The following is a 22,936-nucleotide window of genomic DNA, read 5'->3' as shown; positions in this document are numbered from 1 at the left end:
TCATAGAAAAATACTGTAGAGCCAGGATTCTAAACAAAGCGGTGTCCATTCACGTGAAATACGCTGAATACGAAATGGGCCATTTTATGTCAGAAACCCTACATGTCATCCGATTAAATAATATTCCCCACCCCCAAACAACCGGCGCTTAATACAAGAAAATTTTTGATTTTATCAGCCATTATAATCTGTCGAAAACTGAGCTGGCGGGAACCCCTCTGGAAAAAGTATATCAGCGAGTGATAAAATCTATTTCACCACGAAATATCCACTCTGTCGGATCTCCACTCAGATAGAAAAGAGTCCACTCGCAATACCTACCCAACTATTTAAAAACTTTTAACTGTCGGTCCGTAAAAAACATTCTACCTTTTAGAACCAAATTAGGTTTAAACCGACAAAATCCAAATTTGAGATGCCCTTTTTGCTCGAAAAGGACAGATTCTGCCGATCACGTATTTTACCAGTGCAACCCTAGCCGACAAATATGGGCAAGAACCCGAAATTTTGCGCAAAAACACATCGGTTTGCAACATAGCAAATACACGCAGAAAGATATGGGAAACTTCGATTGCCCAGCAAAGAACAAGAAACAGACAGAGCAGGTTCTTACAATGTTAATCACCTCCGTTAAACATGAAATATGGAAGCTCAGAAATAATAGCATTTACAATGCACAAGCTTTCCTGCCCAACTTCTTAGGCAGAAACATTGAACGCGCCTTTTTTACCGCACCAGAAACCATAGATAGCAGCGACCACGAAATAAATAAAATTGTTAATGATTGCAAACAAAGTCCCAACTTTCTAACACGTTAAACCTTCATATGAATAGGTTTTCTTAGTATTACACAGATGTTTTCTCGTTCTTTCTTTACCTTTTTGGAATATCATTTGTGTACTCGATCGCTTGCCGTATTACGATTTTGTGTATCAATCCCCACGTTTCAAAATAAGACAGGACGTTCACATTACCCTTAAAACTGCCATTTAAGTTCCTAAATTTTTTCGATGCGTTTTCGTTTAATTGTCTCATTACAAGTGCTTCTGTTGAATGATCACTTGCTCAAATGTTTAAATTTCTGTCAACCTGCCTGAGTTTGAGACGAAAATTTAATTTGCTGTTATTCTTGTTTTCATTTACTTTATTATATCCTTTTATCCAATTTTTAAATTGAATGTGATCAAATTGTAATTTGATTACTTTTTCTGTTGTGCGTCTTTCTTGCGTACAATACAAAAACAGCCATAGCGGTTGAGCACTATCTCCGAAACACTTCCATTAACTTTACTTAAATCGGTTGTTAATCAAAACAGCAACACTATTTTTTTTATAATAAATTAAAGAGTTTGTCCACCGCATGGTTACTTGCTCTGATTAACTTTTTTCATATCAAATTACAATAATTTTGACATCAATAGACCTACTTATAAATTACATGATAACTTATTGACTTGTATGTCCATCATGGTTGATAATGACATGTAGCATACAGTTAGTCCAAGTCACAAAGTGTAAGTCTATTTCTACAGCAGAAGTCCAACAAAAAAGACACAACAACACTGCGTGCTATGCTTTGCTTACTAAGGTATATAAAAAGGTTCTTTATGACACGCCACTGGCTCCATAGAGCCAAGAAAACCTAAAGTGGTCACGCTGCCGATTAAAAGTTCTTAATATATGATGGTTGCAATTACTGCGCGTGGTATCACGTGGTTTTCAACTCAGCTGTGTAACGTGCGGTTGTTTTGGCAATGGGGGTTTTGGGGTTGCCATGGCAATTCTATTACCGTCAGCAAAATTTAACATGACCGTCTTATCAAGTCTCCCTCATGCTGCAGCTGGTTGTGTATATTCAAAATTAAAATTTCTTACAAGACGATCTTGGGGAAGAATCAATAACAGCCAGTCAGACACTGTGTTTTCTGATTAGCCCATATAATATAACGTGTTATTTTAAAATAGCTCAACGTTTTTTTATCGCTAGTGTGTAGTGTGCATGGTCGGCGTATATCTTTACATGATGTTCATGGAAATGTACAAGCATGATATAGTTACCATTCTAATGGCAATAGGCCTACTCTATTTAATTTCTGATCATTAGAGCTCATGTTTAAGTGCACTCGTGAGTCGTGACCCCAATACTGTGCTTTCATTAGACCACTGAAACGGAATTCGGGTCACTGGGTTGGAGCTTAAATCTACGAAGTGACTATTTGACCATGTGTAGGTCACGCAGTCTGTTGTTATTTTGTTAAAGACAGGAGCTTAGGCTAGGAGAACGGGTATGCAAAATGTTGATGTTAGCTATTTAAGGCTTTATTGGAGTTACATTTAGATTAGAAAGTAGATTTAGGTCACTATGTTATAACATTTAAGGTAGGTTAACAAGGAGCTGTGAAAATATCTTCGGACGCACGATTTTTCTCCTGTAAAATAGTGGCAGCCTTAAATCTGTTGCGCAGTTTGACTTAGCCATCAGCTTGTTGTGCGCCTAAAAATATTTGTTGTTTCTGTAATTCAAATTTCGTAACTTGTTATATAAGGCTATAATCAATCTTAGTTGTTAATACTAGGGATGTGTCGCGAGGAAGATTATTCGTGTTCGTGCGAACCCGAATATCATGAAGGTCTACAGTCTACACGAACGAATCCCGAATCTATTCGTATTAGAACCAAACAATAAAATTTCCTCCAAAAGTTGTCAAGTCTTGCTTCTAAAATGACGTAATCGATAAACAAATCGCTTTCTTTCAAAAAACAGTGTTTAAAAAGCGATCAAAAAAGAAAAATCGTTAGGAAAACGACCTTCATTATAAGTACTGCTGACTCTAGTTTAACATTGTTGGGAAATTAGATCATCATTTTTTACGAAAGTCAGTAAATTAATAAGTAATATTGTAATCGGGTTCGCCATTGTTGGTGTTCGTGTTCGCCTGAATCTTCCATAAAGGCGATATTCGGCGAATCTATTCTGGTATAGGTTCGTATCGGCCCATCCCTAGTTAATACCAATATTTGTAATGTTTGTGAGTATGTCTGCTATGACACATTTCTCAAAACTTAACCATAGCCTACTGAATTTTGTTGCTTCGTTGCCCATCCAAACCATATACCATCATATAGGACAATTGCATTATTGCCATCCTGCATGTTTCAAACCCTTGGGGCTTTGTCACTCTTCCCTATTCGTTAATGGTTCGTGAGCATCTTCTTTATTGTGCTGTAACTGTGACGGTTAGCATTGTAATTTTTGCTCTGCATCTTTAATGTCGAAAAATAAACGACACGATGCTGGTAGCTATTAAGCTCGGTAGTCGAGGGTATGATTAATAAAGGATGACGATTAATTGTCCACGGAGAGAAAACGAGCAAAGCAAGATAAAAAACACGTTGAAAGCTTCGATTACGACCAGAAGCACGCCTATAAGGATTATAATTAGAAGGTTCTATAAATGTCCCAGACGCAGGGCCGGATTAACGCAGTGGCCGTAGTCACAGGCCCCCCGAACTAAAGGGCAGTGCGCAAGTAAATATCATGTTTAATTCACCTGAAAAGCTTTTTCATTTTACGGTATTGATTCTATTATCTGGGAGTTTCATAAACTTGGCTGCCAACACTTCACCGGAAAAAATTGAATACGTTGGAACTAGCTATATTTTTCACTGTTTCTTGTCGACTTACAGTAACTTAAATATTATAAAAAAGTAGCCTAATCTAAACCTTTACCTAACCCAAATCTACTTTGTAATGTGAAGCTAACTTTAACTAAACCCTAAATAACTGAACGAAGTGACTATTTCACCGCATGAAGGTCACGCAGCCTGTTGTTAAAGATGGGCGGTTGGGCTAGTAGAATGAGTATGCAAAATGGCGATTTTAGCTATTTAAGTTGTTATTGGAGTTGGATTAGGTTTAGATTATTAGGTAAATTTAGGTTACTATGTCATAAAATTTAAGTTACGTTAACAACAAACTGTGAAAAATAGTTTTAAGCGCACGCATTCTTTCGGTAAAACTGTGGCAGCCATAACTAAAGCCAACCTTTTGTATGCCCATTCTGTTAACCTAACCGGCAACCGCTTATATATTAATCTTTAGCAATGAGTTATGTGACCTACTTTAGATGAAATAGTCACTTCCTATATATTTCCAAAAGAACAATGTAAAATTTGCCACGGGCCTCGCAGTAATTGTTTGATTCGGCCCTGCCTAGACTAAAATTGTTAAAAAAGCTTTGTAGCATTTTCTTGACCTGAATATTTAACCAGGCAATTGGCGCGTTGTTAAAGATAAGCGGTTAGACTTGGGCAGTGGGCATACCAACAATAGATTTTAATAACTTAGGTTGTATTTCAAGTTAGATTTAGATTAGAATAGGGTTACCATATTTTCGTGGCCTAAAATCCGGACACTCTTTAGTGCTCACTAGCGGTTTTTAAAAATGAGGTATGAACACATTGTCTGTCAATATGACGTCACACTAGCAATGCTTTGCCTATCCATTGTATACCTGAGTGGATTTTTGAACATAGTGTCGTGAATTCACTAGGCTATTGGGCTATTTCTGATTTGACCTCTGGTGATCTCTAGGCTAGGGTCTAGGTCAGACACGTCGCGTGCCACGTGTTGGACACCCCTGATTTACAGGATTATTCCCGCAATTCTAATTCCCCCAAAACGCCCATCATAAAATTCCGGACATTTGAGCATTTTTTAAAATTCCTCCCGGACGCAAAATTTAACCCTACATTCCGGACATGTCCGGAATTTTCCGGACGGTATGGCAACCCTAGATTAGAAGGTAAGTCTCGTTAAGGCTATGTTAAAGTAGCCTATAGATTACTATGTTATACCGTTTAATTTAGATTAACAAGAAAGCTGTGAAAAATAGCTTCAAACGTAGCCTACGATTTTTCTGGTGAAATAGTCACAGCGCTTGGTATTTCGGATCGCTTACAATTCGAGCCTAGAAAATATAGAAGATAAAACTCAAACTGTTACAACTAGCAGTAAGATCGAAGTAACTTTGCAATGTGGTATCCCTGTTGTCACATCTGTCACCAAACTATGCCTATCTTCAGTGAAATTCGAAGAATGTCGTCATGTATTACAATTGTATGACGTCACTGGGTATCGAACACGAAACCTGAACCACATGTATTGCGAGACCAGCGGTCGAACTACTCGACTACCGAGGAGACTGTGTAAATTAAAGCTGCCAAATCACTTTCTTCAGGGTAGAAAATTATTCAATATTTCTGATCTAATATCATGCTGCTGGGATCCAATAGTTTTAATTTCAAATTCAAGTTAAAGATTGTTTTGTAATAAAATAGGAAGATAGTTTCTTTATAGCAATGCAAACTACCAAATTTTATTAGCTTTTTTTTGATTTGAAGAAATGTGATGTCTACAAGAAAAAAATACAGGAAGGGATTTTCCTAAATATCCCCAACATTTGCCATAAAAAAAGGAAGTGCCAGGCTCAGTTTGTGAGTTGACTGATACCCTAAGTTATCTTTTCTAAGTTTTTTAGAGTTTAGGAGTATTAAGTAATTTATTTTCGGTGAGGTACTTTTGGTGCATTGTTTATGTTAATATAAAGCAATGGTAGCCTAGAGCAATCTTTTCTTGTAACTAGTCTATGATTTTATGCTCGTGGATCACTCGTATGAATTTTATAAAAAATTCCAATCACAAATGCAACATAAGAACGTTCATTGTCCAAGGGGCTCTTATGAAAGCTTGCATTTTAGTACCTTAGGCCCAACTGAAAAGTAGCCCAGTGCCCAGTAGCCCTTATCTGTTTTTAGTGGATGCCCTTGGCCTAGGTTTACCATATTTGATAATGCGCAATCCCTGAAAAATTTACCTCAGTTGCATTAACCAACTTTAGAATATTACCAAAGTACATTGCTGTCATTGTTTTTTTTTGTGAAAGAAGGATAAACACGAAACAATACAAAAACAGCAAAGAAATGTTGCATTGTAATTCAGGAATGCAAGTTTTCTTCTATACAGAAACATTTATGAAAACAAAAATTAGCGCAGAATTTTTACAAAATACGCTCCAAGGTGATTACAAGTAATGAATGTATAACAGTTTATAAACAGTACTCTACTCTCCCTCATACCAATCGTGGTTTTTCAAAGATCCGATTTTCTTCAACAAGCTCTTGTTGGACTTCAAAAACACATAAAATTCCCCACAAGACATGCTTTTGAAGTAGTACTGAAGTGTTAAAATTCCTTTCATTCTCTCAATGGTCATCTTATTTCTTTCTTAAAAATCTTATCTTAAAAGGTAGTAAACAACTTACGTCATAAACGAGTTGCAGACAGATTTAAAGCAGACAGTTTTGACAAGCCGAGAATGTTCGCGACCTAGAGAAGTTGGAGAAAAGGTGACAACCTAGAAAAACTTGGATTAAAATACAATTTTAAAAAATCCCAGACTTTTAAGTACATTATAGCATTTCTCCCTCACGCAGATTTGAACACTAACTTCCCTGACATGTCAGGGAAAATCCTGACGTATGGCGTATCCCTACCTTGGCCATCCTGATTCTGTAAAAATTGGTGTCCCTCAAAAAAGTTAGATGCCCAACTCTAGTAAACTAAGCTTAACCTGCCAACAGACACATGCAACCAAGCAGCTTTTTAGGGCTAAAATTTCATATAAGCTCTGCTGTTTTTCTCCCAAATGGCCCGGCCGTCTGGTCACAATTGTCAGAGTTATTTGTTGCAAATACATCTCTTATAACAACCTCTTCATGCTGTGTGGATAGCATAGATAGGCACAGATCACACCTTAAACAATGGCTTTATCCAGACATCAGTCACATGGGCAACCTCATTGTGCAGTGAAGACCAATCATTAAAAAAAACAATATCCATTCAGCTCAATGTTGGATGCCCAATTCAAAATTTGGTTGACATGGCACCGAGACACCCACTAAAATTCGACGCTGGTAACCAATGGCAAATTTCGACAAGAAGTTGTACGTATAAACGCATAAATTTTGGCCTGATGGCATGCACTGAAGCCTAAAATTTTTGTTTATCATAATTTGGCCTTCAAACAACCAGTTTTTCTTTTTTATTTACCATAAATCAGCATAGTGAGTACAATATTTGCCGTGCATGATGATGAATTTCATGCGTGCAGTCGCCACACTTTCAACTATGGAATACACGGAAATTTACGCTGAAAAACTTAGGGTCTTTGTATTATGCCATGCCAATATTAAAACGAAGTGAATATTTCACCGACATCCGTTTGCCTAAGTTGCTGAATCACAGTGCAGTGATTGGCAGATTTTCGCTGATGGGTTTATGACTGTCATATTAGACGAGGAGAAAAAAGCAATGCGGTAGCATAGTGATTAACGATGGGACTCTTATGCTCAGGTTCAAGTCTTGTTATTGTTTGTTTTCTTCTTTTGTCCGAAGTTATTTTTGACACAGTTTAGTCATGAGAGGTGAGAGTTTGGGTCGGAAAGGATTAGTTTTAAATTAAGGAACCGTCTATTTCACCGGCTGCCGGTTTCTGAATTTAAAAAAAGCTGCTTCGGTAAACGGCCTGTTATACAATTGGTATTTTTTTACTTTGGTAAATGGGAGGCGGTGAAGTAAACACTTACTGCAGCGGCCGCCGTTTACCAAAGTAGGAAAATATTAGTACGGTAAATGGCAATTACGCTAGTCAGTGAATTGAAATGTATGCTAATTATCAACTAAAAATGATGTACTAAATGCATTACAACATATATGCAAAACTCAGGGTTCAGTGGGCAGTCATTCAATCCAATTTTGGATGCTCAATACAAAACTTGGTTTCAATGGCACCAATTCCATTAATGAAGATGAGAGACTGCAGTGATAGTCCGAGAGTGAAAAAAGTCATTTTTAATAATTTTAGTCCAAATAAATATGCATTTGTAGTGATAACTGGTACAGTTTGGCATAGGAGTGTTTTACAAGAAAGTCTTGATCAGTCGATCTATTTTGTTCCATGAAAGAAAAAATCTGAGCAGGAAAGATTGTGAAAGAAAAGAATCATGCATTGACATCAATGTCGAATAAGTGCGTTGGGGTCAGTGGTAATGGCTGTGCTTGTTTATTTCTTTTACCATATGAGTGTACATCATGTTGAAAAGTTTGTTATGTAGGAGAAATTCTCGCACAGCAAGTATCAAAGACTGTGCTTAATTGTTTATAAGCATTTGCTGTTTTTAATCCCTTACAAACTTTCTCATCCGAAATATGTAAATTGTATGGTTTCAACAATCTTATAAACAATAAAATAACCTATGTGATGAAGAAATATTTTCCAATGAGCTTATAAAAATAGGTATATTAATATATTTGCATACATTTTGTTTCCGTGGAAATGTTTTTATTAGGGTTTACGTCATTTTAAAGTTAAGCCATAATCTGTATAAAAACAGAACAAAGCTAAAGTTGATGCAAAATGGACTTTCTGTCTGCTACTGACTTGGAGTCAAGTACAAAAATTTTCTGTGGCACTTGTCCTGATCAAGTCTGTGAGGTAACGAAAGACTATTTAAATAAAATTGTAGCTTTTTTTGTTTATACCACATGTTTACTTAATATATTGCTGATTTTTTGCAGGAACAAATTTACTTTTGTCCGTCATTTGGCAACACAGCTGTTTGCGAAAACTGTGGGCAGACATTTAAGCATGAAGCGATTTTGAACACCTTTTTACCTGACAGGAAAATAGCATTACGAAAAATGGTAAAGTCTGATGTTAGTTAATATTGTTAAATGCTACAAGAAAATAATTGCTTTCCCACGTTAGTTAGCTAATTTCACTTTCAGTTAAATGGCATCATTTAATCTACTACTTTGCATTCTGGTTGCCTATTTACGAATTTATATTATTCAACTTTTTGTAGGTTACAAAATGCAAGTTTACAAAGGGATCAGAGTTTGTGAGAGTAAACGGTCTTTCCAACTTCTTTTGCAAAATACTTTCTCCATTTTTAACTTTATATGGGATGGATAAAGGTGGAAAGTAAGATGCTTAATCATCTAAGCTTCAGCCTACAAAAACCACCCACTCTACTCTACTACTCCTTCAGGTTGTGGGTTGTATTTTCTTTCTTTTACTTTCTTGTGCTTAGTGCAAGGCTGCTGACTGAAATCGGCCATTCAGAGTTTATCGATTGCGGAAAAGTTCTGGGAAATCGCACTTTCTCCATTTCTCCCGACCACATGGACACTGTTGGTTACGGCAAGGATCAGTCTGGAAGCCTTGATTACCTCAGTGATATCTTAGGTATCATATTCTATAGGATTCCATACTAATTTGGCAAATGTATTTGAAAAGCTTTAGAATTTTGATAAACATCAAAGCGAATAATTTTATTAAATTAATTGAAATCAAGGCTGTTATACATGATTGCTAGTAGACAATGGAACATCTTTGGTTCTGAGATCATTCTCTGTAGCATGTGAAACGCTTGTTGAATGCTAATGCTAGTAAACACAAATTCAATAATATGTAAATTTATGATAGTGGCTTCCCATTGGCGCCAGCACATTGAGTTCATAAAATAATGAAGGTGCACTAGAAAAGAAGGATTTCTCATCCAATATTAGATATCCTGTATTGTGTTCAACTAAGTCTGTCTGTTTTCCAGATATTTTGAAGCATCATAATGGCAAAGAATGTATTGTTCCTGTACATGTAGATGGCGATGGCCATTGTTTGGTGCATGCCATATCTCGGGCCTTAATCGGTCGTGAGTTATTCTGGCACAGCTTAAGAAGAAATCTTCAAGACCATTTAGAACAAAGTTTATCAACATACATGGTAAGAATAAAGCGCAGTATATAGCAAAGGTCTCAAAAACCCATGATGCCATTTTGAAGGTATTGCCTCACCAATGTCATTGGAAATTCAAGGTCTAACTTCAAGATTAAGTTATATTTTCCACTGATAAGAAAAATTTTTACTAATTGCTATCAGTATTTTTTTGATTTGTGTAGGAGCTTTTCAAAGAGTTTCATGACAAGGAAGACTGGAAGATGATTATCGATGAAGCTGGTCCATATTTTAGCAGTGGTGGGTTAACTGTTGGTCTTGGAAATATGCATATTTTCGGTTTGTGCAATGTGCTGAAACGTCCCATCATGCTTCTGGATTCTCTCCAGGTGTTACATTTTGAATATCTACTATAATATCTGCAGATAACAATAATTACCAGTATAATTATCATACTCTAACCATTAATTGCCTGTTCGTTTCATAATTAGCGGGGCTTTCATTGTGATATGTCCTGAAGATTACCTACTATGGCACAGTAGTTATGTTCATTTAACGTATTGTTAAAGGCATATTGTAACTGTTTCTATGCTGTTAAGGGCTTTCAATAAAATATTGTTAATGGTTGTATTCTTTGTAGAAAATGCAAAATGCTGGTGATTATACTGGACTGTTTGTCCCCGCTCTGATTAACCCAGAACAGTGCAATAAATCGCCAATCTGTGTTGCTTGGAGTGGAAGTGCGCATAACCACTTTGTACCGCTGGTGGCAATTGAAGGCAAACCATCCCCTCAAATACCAAGTTCAATCATTCCCAGAGTTTGGGGTATTCCCGTGGAAACTGCACAAAAATATCTAAACCCTAATGAAGATGGGAGTATCACTGTTTGTGAAGGGAAGCCACTTAAAAACAGGTAATCTTTTAGAATATTGGACTTACTTCTGTTTACAATTTGTTAGCCTTAGATAGCAGCACTTTTCGTTTTTTACAGCCTTAACCAATTTTGATTTGATTTTTATTTTCAAAGTTCTAAAATCTTAACTATTGACTTCTGTTACAAGCTATCTGCGCAAGCTAGCAGCGGCCATGGAAACGATCTTTTTGGAACAAAACAATGTTGCTGCAGTTTTGGTGGAAGACTTGTGCAAGTTTGCCTATCGCTTAAACGACTCACCAGGCTTGCGTTATGAAACTATAATTCTTATTGCGAAAGAGGCGGTCCAGGAAAATAGGCTGTTTCGATGTTTGGTGAGTATTTGCCAAAGTCCTTTTTACGTGTGGCATTTAAATTGTGATTGTTTGTTTTGTGTTATGAAATCTTTTTTACATTGATACTTAATCATTAATCATAATGAGCTATTAGTTATTATACTTTATAGTCTGCTTTTAACTTTAGCTTTCTTGTGTTGTGGACCTACTTCTTATAAAAAATATGTTTTCTTTAGACCTGCAAAGCCCTCCAAGATGTAAATATTTCTCTAGATGATCTAAAACCAGGTGGAAGGCTTTATAACTTGATGATCGCATGCCATCAGTCGCCAAAACCTGGCAAAATTTATACATTTCCTTTTCACAAAGTGGATTGTTTTTATGATACTGACACAGACCAGTGAGTGATATTACAGGTTGCCATGTCCATTTTCTTACACAAACAACATTGCTAAATCATTCTCTCTAGCATTGCTTGTAACGAAACACATGTAACGTATTTTGAAGACTTTACTTGAGAAGTTGTGAATGCCGCTTCTGTAGCAGCCAAACAACCAGACCAGTGGACAAAACGGGAACAATACAGTATGAAGATGGTGACGCTACTCCCACACCAAGCATTGGAAAGACCAAGTGTCATTGTGGCCAAAAGCATTACTGGGCTGGAAAAGAATACAATAACCTTCCCGAGCAATTTGCTATTACTGTTGATTGGGAAGGAAGAAATATAACCGTTCCTGTAAGTATAACAATCTAAATATCTCTGTAACGTTGGCGCTTGTGACATGTTTCATTGTCAATTATTGATATCAGTCGATGTCAATAATAATATGCCATAATCAGTAACTATGTCATACGTGTCACGGTTTCAGAAGCGCATTTGTAAGGTAGTGGTAATGTTTTGCAGATTACCTGGTTTCATGGAGATTCAAACCCGGAGTTGAATAGCAACGCTCAACATGAAGCACAGAGGATTGTCAATGAATATTTCCCCCAGGACTTCACCAGTGACCATCTGATGAATCAGTTGATATGTGCCATACAGGAAAGATGTTCCAATTTGGGCATCTCAGAAAAACGCTCAGATGAAACTTACAGTGAAGTTGGACGCTACAATGCTGATGATGGCAATAGTTCAACTCAAAACTTGGAAAGAGAATTACTTGGTATATTACAAGACCACAAAGAATTGGGCGATGCTTTTCTGAAGCAAAAGCAGTTGGTGCATGAAGACGCTTTTACTGAGAGGGCAAAAAATGAAAAAGTTGTGAAAACATCAGCAGACATCAAACCCCGATCTTCGTCTGTTATTCCCAATAAAAGAAAATCAAACGGTGAAAAAGCAGCAGTTAAAACGGAAACCGCTCCAGGACAAGATCAGAAAATATTAGTCAAACTGTCAGATAAAAAAGGTCTAAATGCCACAGTGAAACTCAAACAAAATATATCGCTGGATATGCTTAAAGAAAAGATCAGCCAAATTTTCAAGATTGACAAGGACGAGCAGATATTGAAATCTGGTTTTCCACCCAAAGTCTTACAACCTTCTTCAAATGAGTCACCACTTGGTTTGAAAAGCGGTGATAAAATTACAATTTATTGCAAAGAAAATAAAGTAGCTGGTCAACACCATTTGACCAACCCGCTGAAAAACCAGTTAGCTGAAACTGAAAATGGTTCCTCAGAGCAGAAGCACCTAACTTTGAGTGAAAAACTTCGAGAGCTTATTGATCTTCAAACACAAAGTGCTCACACTTCTATGTGGAGTTATGCAATGGAAAAGCCAAACCTATTCTTACCAGAAGGAGTTTTTTATGAGCAGTTTAAGACCGAAATTGGTGTTACCCACGGAATGCATTGCTGCTTACCACTAATCCCAGGCAAAATATTTCGGTACAATGGAGATATGGATAGAATTGAACTCTGTCTCGAACCTACGGGACATCATCCTATAGATGGAAATATTAAGGATATACTGAATCAGTTCCCACAATACCAAGAAAAGGCACAGAGATTACACGGCCTACCACAGGGTGTTGAACCAGCAGAAAAAATAAGTCTGTCTGCTGATGACAGAAGCATCAAGCCGCATTCCCAAGCACCAGGCTTTCACACAGTCGGCGAAGTTCCGACTACTCTGTCCAATGAAGAGAAAGCTTTTCAGAGAGAAATGCTTGTTCAAAAAGTCAAAGAAATTCAGGCAAACACTGAAACATAAGTTCTCATTTCAGCTTTTAAGTTTTTTGTGCTTGAAAGTTTAATTGATTTGTTTTTTCTTGGATCACTTTCAAATGTTATGATGTTCCTGTTACATCATGCAGAGACACACAGTACCTGTTTCTTTGTGTTTTTTTTGTGTCAACGTTGCCTTGCATGTTTTGAAAGTTCAAAACTATTAAATATGAACTGCAGCAGTTCTATGAAAACCTCCTCGTCTCAATGTTGCATTAGCACTTGTGAGCATAACCTTAAAGTTTTCACTGTGTAGCTCACAGGTGCTGATTAGTTTGTGTCAGCATTTTTTTGCTGCCAAGTGTTACCAATGATTAATCAAAGGAGTATTTGACTTTATGTGAAAAACGTCTTGATGTGTGGAGGCTAACTTTGGGTAAAGGTTTACTTCTAATATTTTAAGTGCAATTTTTATAGTATATCAGCTCGAATATATTTCTCTTTATTGATCTTTGATTTCCAGGTTGATTGCAAACCTTAATAAAACACATAAGAGTGAAACGTTTTATTCCAGCGAAAAAAACTGTCAGCAAATAAAAATAGTCTATAATTTTTTTAATTTCTTTTGGAAGTACTCGGGTGCAGCATCGTACAACCAATCAGGGTCAACTACACAAAGATCGCGCATATAGCATTTCGATGTACGTACAAGTTCCCTATAGACAACATATGCAGGTTTGCATTTAAATAAGCATGAAGTGGGATGAATGTGCACAGTTTCGTGAGCATCAATTGATCTGTATGACCCATCAGGCTGAAGTTCAGCAGCATTCATGAAAAAGCCTAGAGAAAAGCATTTCCGAAGAGCATTAATATCTCTATGGTTTGAAGTTACAGCAATGTTTACTTTTAAGCAGAGATCTCGAAGTTGTTTCCTGATGTCAAGAACATTGTTCATGTTTCTGGCATTGATAAAATTTTCATAACACCAAACTTTGTTTCCCTTGTTTTGTTTAAATGCCCTGTAGATGTTCAATAACATGATGAAATCTCCTTCACTGGCCGTAAACTTTCTCCTCTCAGCAAGCGCTTCTTCTCGTTTTGCCTGAGGAGTAAACAGTACACTATCGACTGATAACATTGCAGCCAAACTCAGGACCTCTTCCACGCACTGATAGTCAACGGAACACAGAATTGCCTTGGATAACTTGGGTTCCAAAGGAAAAACTGCCATTTTTCGACCAAGGGGTGTCAGCGTGTATTTACCTGTTTCACTTTCGCTGACACTTCCAAGAAGTTTTAGTTCCTTAATGGCAACCAAAATGGAGTCTTTGGATGGAGCATCAATAAAATCAAAATTAAGAACATCATTTATACCAATTGCCATCAACTGTAAGAGAGTATTAGTTAAGTTAGTTCTCTGTATTTCAGGAACAGTATTTGCTGTTAATGTTTCGAATTCTGCCTCGGTGTAAAGGCGATACACCACGCCTGGCCTTTCACGGCCAGCTCTTCCTGCCCTCTGCCAAGCTTGAGCCTGAGAAATCCTCTGGACTGATAAAACATCAAGGCCTGTGGCAGGATAAAATTGTTTAGACTTCACTTTTCCTGTATCAATAACAAATTTTATCCCCTTGATTGTAACAGAGGTTTCTGCTATGTTGGTTGACAAAACAACTTTTCTTGATCCCAGTGGGGTTTGTCGGAATGCTTTCAGCTGCTGGTGATGTGGGAGGGAAGCGTAGAGAGGACAAATGATCAACTTTGGTAGATTAGGAGGGAGTGAGAGTGAGATGTCTTTAATAGTTTGAGAAACAGATTCTATTTCTTCTTGACCAGTGAGAAAAACAAGGATGTCATTATTTGCTGGCTCGTCCTGATGAATCTGAAAAACAGTCACCAAAGAAGCTCTAACATAATCGCTTTGCTCCTTAGCAGTGTACTTGATTTTAATTGGGTGCAATCGACCTTCCACATAAAGCACAGGTGCATTTCTAAAATAGCGAGAGAAATGGTCAACATCCATTGTTGCACTCATGACAATGAGTTTAAGCTTTGGCTTATTGAATAACTTCCTTTGTTTTTGTGCACTTTTTACAATGCCAAAAAGTATATCAGTGTGCACAGTTCGTTCGTGTGCCTCATCTAGAATGATGAAAGAATATTTAGACAGCAGTTTGTCTCCAATAGACTCGCGAAGAAGCATTCCATCAGTCATGTATTTGATTTTGGTCTGCGTTGAGGTGAAATCTTCAAATCTGACACAATAACCGACCTGTTTTCCCAGTTCAACATCCATTTCTTGAGCAACCCTTTGTGCAATTGTTATCGCTGCAACTCTTCTTGGTTGTGTGCAGGCAATCATGCCATTACCAGACAAACCGCTGCGAAATATATAACGCGGGATTTGTGTGGTCTTGCCACTTGCTGTTTCTCCGATGATAATTGTTGTTTCTGCATCTCTGAGCTGTTCAACCAGCTTTTTTCGAGCAGAATAAATGGGCAAGCTTTTCACCTCTTCTTCAAGGTCGTTTGAGCTAGGTTTTGTTGCATCATTTTTGTGACTATATGGCTTTTCTGGCAGCATTTTCTAATCTAAATAAACAGGTAAAATATTCAAGACAAAGCAATAGCTATAGAAATGCTAAGGTCTTTTATTTTTGAACTCCCATGCAGCAGGTTTTAAATGTGAAAATGGGAAGATCCGGCCGTTATAATTATCTATGGTTAAACATTAACAAACTTTTAAAACAAATCTCGACTCACTTGACAACAATAAGTGTTATGAAATAAAAAAGTGCAAAAGGTTGATTGAAAGGCAATCATCAATACTGCCAGTAGAACGGATTTACGATACTAGTTGCAGCCTGCACTCCAACTGGAAACGTGGAAAGTTTGCTTTTAGTGCGCCGGATAAATGTGCCAATAAATGTTATGAACAAAATTTGCACCACGTCAAGTTAACGCATTTAATACTGCATAGAACAGGGGTGGGCAAATGTATTCAATGGAAGAGCCATTTGCAGAAAATACAAGTACCGCAGAGAGCCTCAAAATTATTTCAATACAAAAAATAAGCCTTTGTTTTGGCTCAGTTTTGTTTTGCAGATTAGACACAGAGGTTTATTTCCTTGATTAGTAAACGCATAGTTTTCTTCCCACTCAATGTTAAAACCTCTGTTTTCATCTTCACATTTTCGTTTTTTGCTGGCATTACATGTCATCGTTTTCGTTTTGTAGTGTAGGCTATTTAAGTAGACTAAACTGAGCTAAAGCTTACTGTCTTAGCAATGAAATTGCGTTGACTTGCTGTTAACTAACTCTTCGGATTCTGTCCAGTGTTACGTCATAAACCAAACCCTGACCTAAATAAAGAAAAGAAATAAGAGAAACGTTCATAAACGGTAATCTTGGAAGCCTTTACAATTTTTTTGGAATTTTACGATTCGACTAGAAGAGCCACAAACAACATGCCGGAGAGCTGCAGTTTGCCCTCCACTGGTATAGAATATAGTCCCAAACGGCAATTGTGCGCCGGAGAAATCCGGCACTTAATTCATAGCCTACAAACTTTCCAGTAGGGGCCTGCATGCTTTTGGATGAAAAATGTTTGCGCCAGTAACACATAGCTTATGAACGCGTGCAACTGGCGTACGTACAATAGAAGACAATTCAAGACAATCGCAGAGAAGGGTAGTATAGTTGAATCCGCTTATTGCATCCGCATCCATTTAATTGGGCCCAAATTTGTACAAAGAAATAACGCCGATTAATAATTCGAAGAGACTATTTCGCCGTATGTAGGTTACGCAACCTGTTGAGATAGGCGGATAGGTTAGGAGAATGGTAGTATGCAAATAGTCGTTTTTAGCTATTTAAGGTGTTATTGGAGTTGGATTAGATTAGATTGTGCTGTAGAGTTTAGGTTACAAAGTTGTGAAATGTTATGTACGTTAACAATAAACTGTAAAAAACGGCTTCGAACACACGATATTGTCCGGTGAAATAGAGGCAGCTTAATATTTTGAAACTCCGGGCCTGTTCGTTGTGAGGACAGTGGATGGTTATATCCAAATGAAAAAAATGATCATTTTTTAGGGTAAGTAATTTCTTAAAAGAAAAGTTGCAAATGATTGAATAAGAAATAAATACTAACCTCGTGGCTTTCATTTGTTTACAAACAAGTGAAGGAAGACCACTAAATAATCGGTTACGAGAAATTGCTAAATACTTATGTTTATAAGATGTTTATCGGATCAGGGTTGGTTCTGTTGTTCAATAAATGTTCAGTAAGTTGAGCCTGCAACAGTGGAGTTGGATAAAATAGTATTTACAAGAAAGGCTGATTTTAAACTGATACTATATAGCACTGCGCAAGGTTATAGTTAAAGGTTATTTTGAACGCGTGCAGAATTGAACTAGCTTAAGCATAACTACATGGTATGTTCAGGCACGAAGAGAGTACGTATATACCTACAGACCGGACTACAGAGTATCACTGTTTTCAGCAAGACTCTGGGTGCACTAAACAGCCAAAACTGACAAATGCGTTGCGCAAAAATGCTCAGACATAATTGAAGTACGCACTTAGGTACGCAATTACACAGTAATGTACATAGTTTGACTTATTCAGTGTTTACATCAATTAAAAATTGAGTGCACTGAAGTTCTGTCGGGTGTACTATGCATACAAGTGCACAACCGCAGGATGCCTTTGTATACTAGATCTCAGCTACTCAAATTTTGACGTCATCTGGTTGTGCACTTGTATACTAGACCCGTTCTGTCCTAGCCATTAAGCGCAAAATAACGCACCTTAAGTGCGGCACTGAAGCTCATAACAAGCAGTATTGAGACGTGCCAATACCAAACTCTGTAGTCTGACCTACTACAGACCTATGGTTTTCATGCTCACGCAGATTTACAATGAACAAACTTAAGGCAAATTCAGTTGTGGGAACAACGATTTATGGCAAATAAACAAAGACTTTAAAATTAAGTTCCTGCTGTAACATTAAAGCTTGCGTCACTGCCTGCACGATTTTGTGTTTAAAACCACCGTACTTTCCAGTCTGGTAGAAGGTGCATGTTCGATTAAAAACCCAATTTATGGCAGGCTTAAGTTAAGATATGAGATAAGTCACTTTAAATTTTTATGTAACTGATCTTTCAAACTTTGTTTGTCAATTTTCAGCTCCCCAACTGCTAGTTGCGTTTTATGTTTTGTTACAACAGCAAACAAGTTTAGCTAAACTTACATTGGAAATATATGTTACAGACAGTCTATAGTCCAGCATGCTAAACAATAGCAATGTGTATTCTTAATGCTAGCTTGTTAGTTTGGCAGAATTATATATATCCAACAGAGGTAAAAAATACAATTGGATATAACTAGTCAATACCATCTTTGTCTATCAATCTAGAAGAGTCTATCACTATCACTAATTTGTCTATCACTTGGCAAGATCAAAATGGCAAAGACTTGCTTTTGTTGCAGTAGCTTCTTAAAAAGAAAGCTTTTTGCCAAAAATTTTTCTGAAAACAATTAAAGAAACTGCAAAAGATTATTCTTCTAAAAAAGGTGTGTATTCTATTGTGTCTCGAAAATTGGTACAATGGATTCTTCACCAAAAAACAAATATTTTCACCTCGTCAAGTAAAAATCGATTGATCGATTATGTCCAAGTCATTTGGTGCAAAATTGCGCTCCTAACGTGTGCCATTGTTGCTCTTGTAAAACAGTATTGAGTGCATTAATAGACGCTAAACTTTGCATCTTGGTCTATGGGAAATATATACATCTGTATTTAAAAGATTTTATTTTAGCAACATATCTTCAATTCTATTCAAGGACTTCTTTAGACAAGTGAGTATGGTGTCAGAATTTAAACCTGGACACAAACATTGTCACCATTATGAATACTGTTGTGTACTGGGTCAGCATACAGAGATGACTATAAGGTCTTTCACCTTCCCACACTATCGTGAACTACTTTTTATGTTTAAAAGAAATTTGCAACATGAACGCCAAACTTTTTTATATTTACATTGATTTATTGTATCGTGAAAAGACCAAATTTTGTGTCTCTGTACAATTTTTTTGTCAAAAACTATCGTGCTTTTCATTCACATCCAAATGGATTTACAAGTATGTAATGAAATCTTTTAGTTATTGAAAAATATTTCACTTTCTGTAGCACACATTTTTTGAATATCTATCAGCCTCTAAACTATCACAGTTTATATAACGTTCACTTAGACCTCATTTTTGCCATACTTTGTTGCGATTAATGTGTAATAGCACTCTGAATATATATATTGGTATGTTGTATGTAATTTACTTCATGTGTGTGACAAACAAAACCTACAGGGAAAGGAAAAACATTTTTTACCTCAATAAATCAGTTCAGTATTAACAATATCCCAAGAGGAAACCAAGCACTGTTCCCTCTAAACCGCGCGTGCGCAAATGTCAACCAACAAATGCCGACACGGTCTCCGCGCAGAAAATCCGAAACAGAAAATTTGTTCTGCGCACAAGAAAAAAATCCAACCTGAATTGAAAATAAAATAAACGCATAATAATGACCACAGTGCGCACGTCTGATGTTGCTCACAGTGGTCCAAGGGACTTAGTGTGTTTGTTCGACTCGTGAAAAAATTAGAGGGAACATTGAAACCAAGTAATAAAAGGGGGTTAATTTAGAAGAGAAAATAAATTAATTTTAATCAGTGACTTAAAGTGAATTATTGAATGTGTTGTATCCAATGTTAATAATAAACCCAAAATAAATTAAAATGATCTGATGGCTCCTATGTCGTTGCTTGTGTGAAGTGTAGCACACACATGAAACCTGTTGATGTGAGCGCCACACTTTTTCACATTCATACTAATTTGTAATAAACCAGTCAGGTAGATTTGGTTAGTTGAATGCTAATTTGTAACAAATAAACAAATACCTGGAGCCCCAGTGAACATTATCACATCAAAATGTGTGTCTTCAAAGGCACGATGGGCTGCAACTCAGAGCTTGAGTGCAACTCATTTTCTGCACAGGTTTGCATCCGGTTGCTTTGCTTTTAAATACTTTAAAATTTCTATAATACACTTGTGTTAATTTGTTCATCATATAATATGTCATTTTGTTGCATGTTTAATTAAATCTCAAACTTTTCCCTTCTAGTAGGGTAATTATTTCTTTGTGAGAGATAAAGTAGCTTATGGCTTCATCCCGGAAAAAGCAAGAAGAGAGGCATCTTCAGACTCTGAAAGATGCCTTGAAATTAGAATGCAACAAAAGATGTTTTGAATGTGACCAGAGAGGCCCGACCTATGTTGACGTCACAATCGGTTCTTTTGTTTGCACATCATGTGGCGGGATCCTCCGAGGTTTAAATCCTCCTCATCGGATCAAGTCCGTGTCTATGGCAACATTTAGTCCGTCGGAAATTGCATTCGTTGAAACAAGGGGTAATGAGTATTGTAAGAACATTTATCTTGGGAAATATGATTCCCGTTCTAATGCCAAGCCAGAATCGAAAGGTGACCATGCCAAGTTGAAATATTTCATGGAGCAAAAATATGAACAAAAAAAATGGTACATTCCACCAGAGCAAGCACAGAAACCCACCGAAAGTTTCATGAACTCTGTTGCACAGAAATCAGATAAAACGAAGCCACTAACCACACTTCTCGGTTCCAATGCGCCGCCACTTAAAGTGGAGAAGAAACCAACCTCACCGAAACAAGTCCAGAAAATTGACAACATGCTGGCAGATGTCAGCATTTCCAGCAATAATTCCGCAAGCACAAATCAATTGAATGGAACCGATAAGGGAGGGTTTGCTGATTTCAGCAACGCATTTTCATCAAGCAGCAGTTTTGATGCCTTCGGCGATTTCACTTCTAGTCAGAATTCCAGTAATCCAACCTCCTCTTCTTCAACTAACGGTTTTGCCCAATTCCCCAACATCATGGCTCCCTTGTCGTCCACCAGTAATGCCACAATTAGCCAACCTGCCGCCCCTAGTAAACCAGTCGATAAATATGCTGACCTTAGTGGTCTTTTTAATTTGGATGACGGAAGTTCAACTGATATTATGTCATTGTGGTCTAGCAACAGCACTTCAACCAGCCAAAATCCGAATACATCGTTATTTGGGATGTCCCAGCCCCAAAATACAGCAGCGTCACAACAAACATCTATTTTTGGCAACACACAGTCACAGAGCAACGTTTTTGGAAATACAAATCAGCAGCCAAGTGTATTTGGTACCCAGACAACAACAGCATATGGAAACACTCCACAACCACAGAGTGGGTTGATGAACAACATGCCAGCACCACCAGCTTATGGAAACCTGCAACCTGCACAAAGTTACGGTGGCATTCAACAGCAGCAACCAGCGTTTGGTGGTATGCAGCCGACCATGATGACAAATGCAGGCTTCACAACTATGCCAAATGCAGTGCCTGTATTTGGGTCTTCTCCACAGCAAACATCAACGGGTATTAACGTTTTTGGAGGTATGCAAGTGCCTGCTACAGGGTACGGTATGGCAACACAAGCTGCATTTCCAGCACAGCAAACCCAACCAATTATGGGAACAACACAACCCGTTTCCGCTGCTAACCCTTTCATGCAAGCTGTTTCACAACAACCCGCCCAAGCACAGATGGGAGCAAATCCGTTTATGTCAATGCAGCAAACTACACAGAAGCCATTCCAAACACAGACTGCTCCCACAAATCCTTTTATGAGCATGAGCAGCCAAGCACCCCTTCAACAAAATCCAACCTCTACCAACCCATTTTTTTGAGATATCGTACAAGGCACGTTGTCAATCATTCAAAAGGGCAGAATTATGAACGCATTGGTACGGGTGGACTGTGATTGTTGCAAGTGGTGTAGAAGTACTGCATTGGCTTGTATCCACTCACATTGTTGAAAGAAACTGTTACTTTGAAAAGCCAACAGCAACATTTATGCATATCCCCTTAATTTGTTTTCATCTATATCCGAATGAAGTGTTTCATATATTTTGTTGTAGTCTTTCGCATTCAAATCTGGCATTTTTCTGTAGCATTCTATCATTAACAAGCTGGTGAGTTCTGTTTTTCCATTGGCATTAATCTCTAATCAATATTTTTCCTTACATTGCTTGCATTACTATTAAAGCATTTGGATCCATTGTAAATCATGTTTTGCAACAGTAACACCATTTACACGACGTAGCATTTTCATTCTGTTTTAAAAGCATTGTAATTTAGTGTAAATGTGTATATATTAGTTGTGTCGTATGTTGTCGGGTAGGTCTGTCTATCTGACACTCATATATGTACAAATCAGTAAATTTAAGTGAGTTTATTATTTATATCATTTTATTCAGAATTGTATACCTTGTTGTAGAATTTCTTGCTAAATTTAATTCAGTCATTACCCATAAGCAGTGATACCATTTTATGCTTTGGTGCCCACCATGGCATGTAGGGCAAGCATTTCAACAGCCTTGCACTGAAATTAAACATGAGACTTGTACTCTAAAGCGAATTGATAACACTTTCAAACTGGAAGCATTTGGAAAGCTGTTGCACAAAGACCTTGTGTTAGTGCAAGTGTAACTTCTATTCTTGCTAATGGGTAATGTACGTAATGTATTTGATACGCTTGCATGCATTAATATTTACCGTATTTTTCTGTGTTAGGAAATAGAAAGTTACAACTTGGGATGCCATAACCATCATTGCCATGTTTT

General features: G+C 37.3%; 3 protein-coding genes across 4 annotated transcripts; 2 read left to right on the top strand and 1 right to left on the bottom strand.

The window, feature by feature from the left end:
* The first annotated feature begins 8,390 nt into the window (after positions 1-8,390).
* LOC143452616 (deubiquitinating protein VCPIP1-like) lies at positions 8,391-13,741 on the top strand. Its single transcript, XM_076953661.1, has 11 exons — positions 8,391-8,555; positions 8,639-8,764; positions 8,926-9,044; positions 9,154-9,308; positions 9,673-9,845; positions 10,022-10,186; positions 10,438-10,712; positions 10,861-11,047; positions 11,245-11,408; positions 11,516-11,747; positions 11,916-13,741. Exons 1-11 carry the CDS (start codon positions 8,478-8,480, stop codon positions 13,224-13,226), a joined length of 2,985 nt encoding a protein of 994 aa, XP_076809776.1. The 5' UTR covers positions 8,391-8,477; the 3' UTR covers positions 13,227-13,741.
* On the bottom strand, positions 13,731-16,825 carry LOC143452627 (ATP-dependent RNA helicase DHX33-like). Its single transcript, XM_076953669.1, has 2 exons — positions 15,947-16,825; positions 13,731-15,775 (listed from the first exon to the last, which is right to left on the bottom strand). Exon 2 carries the CDS (start codon positions 15,765-15,767, stop codon positions 13,785-13,787), a length of 1,983 nt encoding a protein of 660 aa, XP_076809784.1. The 5' UTR covers positions 15,768-15,775; positions 15,947-16,825; the 3' UTR covers positions 13,731-13,784.
* Positions 16,826-20,345: 3,520 nt separating this feature from the next.
* LOC143445202 (uncharacterized) lies at positions 20,346-22,924 on the top strand. Of its 2 annotated transcripts, XM_076944142.1 has the most exons (2): positions 20,346-21,548; positions 21,585-22,924. In XM_076944142.1, exons 1-2 carry the CDS (start codon positions 20,402-20,404, stop codon positions 21,998-22,000), a joined length of 1,563 nt encoding a protein of 520 aa, XP_076800257.1. In that variant the 5' UTR covers positions 20,346-20,401; the 3' UTR covers positions 22,001-22,924. The 2 variants fall into 2 exon arrangements, with proteins under 2 accessions (XP_076800257.1, XP_076800249.1); XM_076944134.1 differs by having other exon boundaries at positions 20,346-22,924.
* The last annotated feature ends 12 nt before the right edge of the window (positions 22,925-22,936 follow it).

The sequence above is a fragment of the Clavelina lepadiformis genome, chromosome 1 (assembly GCF_947623445.1).
Source record: "Clavelina lepadiformis chromosome 1, kaClaLepa1.1, whole genome shotgun sequence".
Classification (NCBI taxonomy): Eukaryota; Metazoa; Chordata; class Ascidiacea; order Aplousobranchia; family Clavelinidae; genus Clavelina; species Clavelina lepadiformis.
This window is presented reverse-complemented; position numbering and strand designations above follow the sequence as displayed.